This window comes from Dreissena polymorpha, chromosome 1 (assembly GCF_020536995.1).
Source record: "Dreissena polymorpha isolate Duluth1 chromosome 1, UMN_Dpol_1.0, whole genome shotgun sequence".
Taxonomy (NCBI): domain Eukaryota; kingdom Metazoa; phylum Mollusca; class Bivalvia; order Myida; family Dreissenidae; genus Dreissena; species Dreissena polymorpha.
The window spans coordinates 64,611,150-64,620,125 of NC_068355.1; the positions used below are offsets into that span (position 1 = coordinate 64,611,150).

Consider the following 8,976-nt stretch of genomic DNA (forward strand, 5'->3'; position numbering starts at 1 on the left):
GAGTTTATTTTTCGAGAGAGAGAGAGAAAGGTCCACAGTTGCGATATTTAAATAATATGTACACTATACATAATAAACAATTAACATGCACAGAGCAAAGCAATACAGCACATATTTTATACTGTATATTGTCGGGAGGCATATTAACAAAATAACATTTGCTGTGAGTAGCAATTAACACCGACATTTATGGATAGCTTTCATTATATTTACATTAGCTATATTTATTATGTACATTATTATCCGATGTTGGCAAACATACAGTTTGATTCTAAGAAAAAAAGGATAACTTAAATACAGCCGCAAAAACATAAACATAGAAAGGCAGTATAGTAGCGTGTAGCCCGTTCCGGGAATAATTGATTTGTTCGTTCGCGCCTTAGAGTAACGAGTGCAAAAAAAAGAACATCTGAAGACGAACTCGTGGGATATGAAATAAACTGAATCAAAATACAGAGATATACTAGTTTAATGGAAATGGAAACAACATATGATATTAGCACTGGGGAGCAAATGTCCACTTCTAAAATAAGCACTGGGGGGCAAATGCCCAGATGCAAAATAAGCACTGGGGGGGCTTATATCCTACCTGTCATTTCTACTGGGGGGCAATTGTCAAAATGTTCATGTTTTCATTGGGGGAGGTTGTCCTGGGGGGCTTATGTCTGGATCCCGATAATTTTCTTTCAAAAATGGTCCTTTCTAAGCAAACATTAAGTTTAGACGGAAAGAATCGTCACTGATAACACATAAGGCACATGCATTAAACCCCTTTTTCACAGAGCGCGGCTCGTATTACTAGTGCAATATAATGGACTACAAGTAATCCTAAGCAAAACTAATAATAAGGTTTCATAACATGTTTCATTATCTAGGATATGGGCAAAGACCTACTCACCGAATGTTGACAGATTCTGACAGTTCGTTGAATTACATGACATATGCATGTTGAACAGTTTACTGAGGTTTCATGCATATATCATTTTATCTACATCTTAATCCTTATAATCCTTAAATGTTACTCACAACTTTAGTTATTAGTCCTCGTTCCTATGATTGTAATTCCATAAAGAATAACACTTCCTTGTCACTCATAAACAGTGTCGACCATGCTTGTGACGTCATAAAAAGATATTTGTGATTTTAGCAAAAGACTGCGCCATATAGTTTATGGTTACAGTAAACTATGTCTTATTGTATTAATGTTAACGATTTGCTACTGTTTTATATCAAGTTATTGTCATTTGATTGATAAGCATAGATATAACATTTGGAACTATTTCCTGATGTGCGGAAGCGTTTTGAAGAGTTCATTTGGCGCGCATATTTGATTGGATGACAGTGGTTCAAATCGGCGATTCAAGCATTCTGATTGGTCGGAGCTGTCGCATAACCGTTTACGGAGTCTGAGGAATTGTATCAAGGGGCATCCATATAAAAGACGCGCCGCAGACGACTTAGGACATTCAACTTTTCGGCCACACAAGATCTAAAATTATTTAAACTTTTAAAACCTTTAATAATAATAATAACAAGAAAGAACTGGGATGTCGGACAAAATGTAACTATATTATATTCTTATACATTTGTTGTTTCATGTTGGTATATTTTGAGAAGTATAAATAAATTAAGTCTCACTGTTTTCATTTCTTTATTCTTGAAGACATCTATTCACAGACTAATAACATTTTAATAAACTAATAACTACCTGGTTGATAGACAGGACACAGTATTTACCGACGGAACGAAACCGTTACATTGGTGTCAGAAGTGGGATGCTAATATACTTTTAGCATCTCAGAACTTTTATTTTTCGTCACCACGGGGAAAACAGCAAGGGACAGAAACGGGAACGGCCTGACGAGAACGGGAACGGCCTGACAAAAACGGGAACGGCCTGACGAAAACGGGAACGGCCTGACGAAAACGGGAACGGCCTGACGAGAACGGGAACGGGCTGACGAAAACGGGAACGGCCTGAAGAAAACGGGAACGGCCTTACGAGAACGGGAACGGCCTGACGAAAACGGGAACGGCCTGACGGGAACGGGAACGGCCTGACGAAAACGGGAACGGCCTGACGAAAACGGGAACGGCCTGACGAAAACGGGAACGGCCGGACGAAAACGGGAACTGCTTTACCAGAACGGAACGGCTGCACAAGAACGGAAACGGCTGCAATAGAGCGGGAACGGCTGCAATAGAACGGTAACGGCTGCACCAGAACGGAACGGCTGCATAAGAACGGGAACGGCTGCAACGGAAAAGGCTGCACTAGAACGGGAACGGCTGCAATAGAACGGGAACGGCTGCACTAGAACGGAACGTCGGCACCAGAACGGAAAGGCAGGGACGTTAAAAGACAGAAACAGAAGTAGATGATCGTTTCCTAACTGCTTGTTGTGTAAATTTATATGATTTATGTTTTATTGTGAATAATAAAGTGCACATTTTCAAGTTCTTTTTCTTTGTGCCATTACCATCACATTAGTCGTACAATGGCGGACAACAATGACCAGTCCGACTCCGAGGTTGACTTCAATGTCAACGAGAACGGAAGAGGGGAAGGTCAAGAGTACCAAGAGGGCCAATTTGACGAGGCATATGGTGGCTTTTACAGACGTGGACCGCGTCCAAACATTAAACCAGACCCTTATTCCGGAGATGAAGATTGGGACCAGTACATCGCATACTTCGAAGATTGTGCAGAGCTTGCACAATGGAACGAAAAGGAGAAGTTACTTTACCTTGCTACATCTCTTAAGCAGCAGGCTCGCATGCATTACAGTTCGTTACCTGTTGCAGAGAAACGGTCTTACAAACTCCTGACAAACAGATTAGAACAGAGGTTTGGAAGTAAAAGACAACAGAACCGATGGCTTTCAAAGATGCAAAACAGAAAGAGGGGAAAAACAGAAACAATTGCTGCTTTGGGGGATGAAATTCGACTACTGTCTCAGAAAGCCTATTCAACACTTGATCAAGAGGCCCAAGAAATGCTTGCATTACAACATTTAAATAAGAATGTTTCAGCCGAGATGAGATGCCGTTTAATGGATAAAAATTGCCAGACAATTAGTGAAGCTGTGGAGGTGGTTGAGCGTTATGAAGAGGCGTTGGGACGTCCGGGCAAGGTGTAGGAGCGCAGATTAGGGGTGTTACAAACACAAGCAGCAGAGAGAGATCTTTTGAAACCAACCCGGTGCATCAGGGAACTTATGATCAGTTTACCAGTGCCATTAAGCGTATTGAGCAACGATTGAACAAACTTTAATCTACCATGGGAGGCAGAATCTCTGGAAGATCGTGCTACAGATGTGGTTCTACAAATCATTTCATCAGAGATTGTCCGATAAAAGACAACAGACGAGGACTGCAGCAGGAAAACTTCAGACCGTCACGTCAATAGGTCGTGATGCGACGGTTCAAGTGAAAAATCGACCTAAACAAATAGAGGTGCCATGCAGACCAGATGAAAAGGCATTGCGGGTTGGTCACTTCAGCGATCTGATGAAAACGAAAGACAATGGTGTCTATATTGAAGCATTAATAGACGGAACTGCGGTAACCTTGCTATTAGATAGTGGAGCAACAACCACTTTAATATCTAAAGACACCCTTGAGGCTATAGGAAAGAAGACAGATGATTTGCGTGAGCATAATCGTACAGTTTGTTCCGTAGACGGCACACCTTTAAACGTTCAAGGTTCTGTAGAGTTAAAGTTGAAGGTCGGGAGTTTCACGACTGCAATTGACGCCACCGTTTGCGATATAGCAAATATTCAAGGAATTCTGGGACAAGATTTTATGGCAAACCACATTCAATCCTGGGACATTCAAAATCATAAACTTCACACACTGGATGGTAACACAATTGATTGTGTTACAGAAGGGACTGGGCTGAGTGTATGCAGGGTGCTCGTGAAAGAGAAGGTTGAAATACCACCTAGGAGCTTTCAGATGTTACCTGTAGAAGTAAAAGGCTTTGTGCCAGAGGTAGTGTTTGTTGATGGGATTCAAGGCTTGCAGGACATAAGTTGTCGAGTTGTGGCAGGCATTGTTGAAACTCAGGGAGAAGATGTGTCCGTGTGTGTTGTGAACGATTTTGATGAAACAGTAAGTTTGGAAGCAGGATATCTTGTTGGCGAGTGTTTCCCAGTTGAGGACCCCATAATTTCTAAAGATATTCAAACAGATACGTGTGCCACAGTCAAAAGTGACACGGGTTTGCAGTCTGAAGAGGTCATTTTGCCAGAACATGTGAAAAAGATGTTTGACGATGGTGTTGAATATTTGGATCCCGAACAGAAAAACAAGTTTGCAAAATTGTTGTATAAGTACCAAGATGTGTTTGCAAAGTCGTCCGACGATCTCGGGTGCACAAACGTCGTGAAACATAAGATAAACACTGGAAGTGCTAACCCCATCAGGCAGCAACCTAGACGACACCCATATGGAAAAAGAGAAGTGGAACGGGCTGAAGTTGAAAAGATGCTTCAAAAGGGTATTATAGAACCGTCAAACAGTCCATGGTCTTCGCCAATAGTCCTGGTGTCCAAAAAGGATGGCTCCACAAGGTTTTGCGTGGATTATCGAAAACTGAACGATGTGACAGTCAAGGACGCCTACCCTATTCCCAGGGTAGATGACTGCTTAGATGCACTCTCTGGATCAAAATGGTTTAGCTCAATGGATCTTTGTTCAGGGTTTTGGCAAGTGAAGATGGATGAGAAGGACAAACTTAAGACAGCTTTTTCAACGAGTCATGGCCTGTACCACTTCAAAGTTATGCCGTTTGGACTTGTAAATGCTCCCTTTACTTTCGAACGTGTTATGGAGGATGTTTTGCGGGGTCTACAGTGGATAGAGTCATTGCTGTATATGGATGACATCATAACCAACCCCTGGTAAAACAGTCGATGAAAGCTTGACACGGCTTGAAAACGTTTTCGAACGGTTAAGAAAGGCTCATCTCAAACTGAATCCTTCCAAATGCAAATTCTTTCGAAAATCAGTGTCTTTTCTGGGTCATATTGTATCCGAAGAAGGTGTTGAAACAGACCCAGAAAAGGTCAGAACAATTAAAGAATGGCCAGTTCCAGAGTCAAGTAAGGAGGTTCGGAGCTTTCTTGGCCTAGCATCGTATTACAGAAGATTCGTAAAGGGATTTGCTGACATTGCCAAGCCACTTCACAAATTGTGTGAGAAAAATGCGAAATTTATTTGGAATCAGATGTGCCAAGAAGCTTTTGATTTCCTCAAAGAGATGCTTACATCAGCACCGGTGCTAGCGTACCCTCAACTGGGTTCTCAGTTCATTCTAGACACAGATGCTTCAGATGTAGGTGTTGGAGCCGTTTTGTCTCAAGTTCAAGACGAGCATGAAAGAGTTATTGCTTACATGAGCAAAACAATGAATGTGCATGAGCGGTCTTATTGCGTAACAAGGAAGGAACTTCTGGCAGTTGTAACCGCTCTGAAACATTTTCACAGCTACTTATATGGACAGAAAATACTTGTCAGGACTGACAACGCTGCCGTGAGCTGGTTAAGATCGTTAAAATCACCAACTGGACAAGTCACACGATGGCTTCAAGAACTCAATACATATGACTTAACAGTAGAACATAGAGCCGGAACAAGCCACAAGAATGCCGATGCTTTGTCCAGAAGACCATGCAAGTCATGCAAGCACCAACAAGATAATCAAGAAGCGATGATAGATAAAATTGAATCGACTGATGAAATAATTAGAGCTGTTACAAGAAGTAACGTGGCTGCACAGTCAACAGAACTTAAGAGAGCAGCATATCTCATTGATGGTTGGACACATGCAGACATCGCTTACAGTCAACTGAGTGACAGTGCAATAGGTGTAATTAAGCTTGCAAAAGAGGGAAATGAAACCAGACCGGAATGGAAAGACATTTCAGATTCAAAAGCTGAAATAAAATCTTTGTGGAGACAGTGGGATCGCCTAGTAATTGTTGGAGGGTTGCTGTTTCGGAAGTACGAGGTTACAATGGTGACATTTTACACCAGCTGGTAACGCCGGCTGATCGACGTGATGTTGTTTTGAAATTACATCATGATGTTGCTAGTGGCGGTCATCTTGGGGTGGAAAAGACTCTGTACAAAATCAGAAAAGCATTCTATTGGCCTGGTATGGCAGATAATGTGATAGAGTATTGTTCAACATGTGATGTGTGTGCAATTAACAAGCTTTCACGACAGTCAAACAAAGCACCACTTGGTTGTTATTTAGTTGGCGAACCAATGGAGCGTGTGCAAATGGACATACTCGGACCACTTCCAGTTACAGATAATGGCAATCGCTACATACTTGTTGTCATCGATTGGTTCACCAAATGGACAGAATGTGTCGCTATATCTGATTTAGAGTCGAGAACTGTTGCAAAAGCGTTTTTGGATAATTTTGTATGTCGATTTGGAATTCCCCTACAGGTGTACACAGATCAAGGCCGTAGTTTTGAATCTAAACTTCTTGAAGATCTTTGTGATTTCCTTGGGATTCGAAAGACGCACTCCACGTCTAGACGACCTCAGGCAAATGGACTGGTTGAAAGATTTAACAGAACACTTCTTGCTATGCTGCGGTCATATTGTCAAGACGAACCAGCCTGTTGGGACGTCTATCTGCAACAAGTATGTATGGCATATCGCTCTTCCCCTCAAAGTAGCACATCCGTCACCCCTAACAAGATGGTATTTGGCAAGGATATTCGTCTTCCGTTGCAAGCAGTAGTGGGTGTACCAGAAGAGGACACACCGGAAACAAGTGTAGATGACTATGTTAGTCTGCTTAAAAAGAAAATTAAAGGTTGTCATGAAATTGCAAGAAGTCACCTGAAGGTTGCAGCTCTATATCAAAAGAAGCACTATGACAGCAATGTAAAGAAGAAGAAGTTTTTCCCAGGACAGGTTGTGTGGTTGCATGATCCATCAAGAAAAGTTGGTATAAGCACTAAACTAGCCGTGAAATGGAAAGGACCATTTCTTGTCACAAGATGATAGACGATCTCATTTGCAAAGTAAAGCAGTCGTCAAGAAAGGCTCCAAAAGCATATCATGTTGACAGATAATATCCTTATACAGGGACTTGCATTCCAAGTTGGATAAAGAAGGTCCAGCTGCAAAATTTAATGGAAAATAATTAACATTGTTAACACAACTGACCTGAACTGTTTATACTGTAAATGTATGAATAAACTTTAAAAAAAAAATGTGTTAAACTTTTAACTATGGTGGAGACCCTGTGCGTCTGGTATCGATATGTGCCTGTCTATCAAACTATTTACAAATTAATATGTTGTATAAAAAAAAAGTCTGTGCATGGATTGTCAAAGACAAATTTAACATTTTAAATATTGTTACATTGGATTGTTGGTTACCATGTGTCTATTGTTCAAGTCGGTATTTCAGGGAAAAATGCTGGTTGTGTGAAGCCTACTTTCCCGACAGGAAGTCACTAAATGTCCACCTGATCTCTTCAGCCCATCGACGACTTTCTGTGATGTGCGCTTGGTGTGAGGGGAAAGAGAACGTTTACACCCGTATAGCGGATCTGGAATCACATGTGAAAAAAGTCCACCGAGAGGTTACAATAAGCAAGGACCAGTTCACGAGGGCGAATGGGTTTTACTTTGCCAAGTATCCTGAGGACTACGCTAAAGTAGTTGACAACATCAACCCTTACGACTCCAAGGCGGCCTATGAAGCGAGGAAAGCCATGAGAAGTTGGAGCGATACATTTTCCGACAAGCAAGCTAGGGGAGATCAATGGACAGCCGGTTGGAGGAAAGGATTGGAGATTTTAAGAGGTATGGCGAAGAAGAGGGAATCCAGGGAGCGGAGCGTGTCGCGAGACAAGAGGACTGTTGTTGAGAAATCCGCAAGAACTGAAAGACAAGTGAAACGGGAAGATAGCAGTTCGGTTGCTCAGTTGGAACAAGGCACAAGCTCGAAAGTAGCAGCTGAAAAAAACAGGCCAAAAGAAACTGAAAAGGGACTAAAACGTAGGAGGCAAGAGTCGGAAGGGGATCAAGACTTTGATCACAGGGACAACATAGAGTTGGGTGAAGAAGCAGTTTCGGAGAGAAATATGGGCCCAGATCGAGACAGGGTTGTTTCTCCAAGTGGTGAGATATCTTCCTCCTCCTCCTCCTCCTCCTCCTCATCTTCCTCTTCAGCGTCGTCCTGTAGCTCAGCCGTGCTGGGTTCAAGCAGCAGCTTAAAGGCCAGAGCCTTTCGGATTCTGAAGAAGGGCTGTATGCCCATGTGTCCGCCTGCAAAAAGGGATTGGTCATTGGTCAATGATTTCTCCATGGAAGCGAACAACCAACAGATTGTATGGCCGCCAGCAAATTGGAAGAAGATGACCCCTGATCAGAAACTCATGGCCCATGAGTATGTGGCCATCTTTCTTGAGCGTGTGGAGAGCACCAACTTCCCAACCTTGTCCAGGAGAGCCCTCTTGGACAAGTACAACTTCATGTCCCTCGAAGCTGAGGGTAAGCCGACAGTGGAAGAAGGAGAGGCAGAGAAGATGGACTCAAAAAATAGGTATTATAACTTTAATTACCTCAAGGCCATCGTAAATGGGGAAGTGGAGGAGAGTCGCGTGGCAGAGGGTATTGTTCGGGGACTTGAACTTGCTGATAGGTGGAAGGACACAGATATTATAACTGAAAAACTGGATGAGGCAAACATTAAAATACGTGTGGGTGCATAAGAGTTGTCTGATGTGTGTTATTTGCAGACTGAGAATAGTTACATTGTTTTTCAATTGTTCATGTTGCTATGCAATTTGTCTGATGTGTGTTATTTGCAGACTGAGAATAGTTACATTGTTTTTCAATTGTTCATGTTGCTATGCAATCTGTATGATCTCGTTGCATAAATGTTTAAAGTGCTCATTTGTTATTTTATTGGACATAATCCAGGAGGAGTATTTTA

At 42.1% G+C, this 8,976-nt stretch overlaps 1 protein-coding gene across 1 annotated transcript; it reads left to right on the forward strand.

Annotated features, from left to right (window-relative positions):
• The first annotated feature begins 1,085 nt into the window (after positions 1 to 1,085).
• Positions 1,086 to 8,752, forward strand: LOC127878291 (uncharacterized). The gene is made up of 2 exons (XM_052424845.1): positions 1,086 to 1,561; positions 7,444 to 8,752. The coding sequence occupies exons 1-2, from the start codon at positions 1,548 to 1,550 to the stop codon at positions 8,750 to 8,752; spliced, it is 1,323 nt and encodes a 440-aa protein (XP_052280805.1). The 5' UTR covers positions 1,086 to 1,547.
• The last annotated feature ends 224 nt before the right edge of the window (positions 8,753 to 8,976 follow it).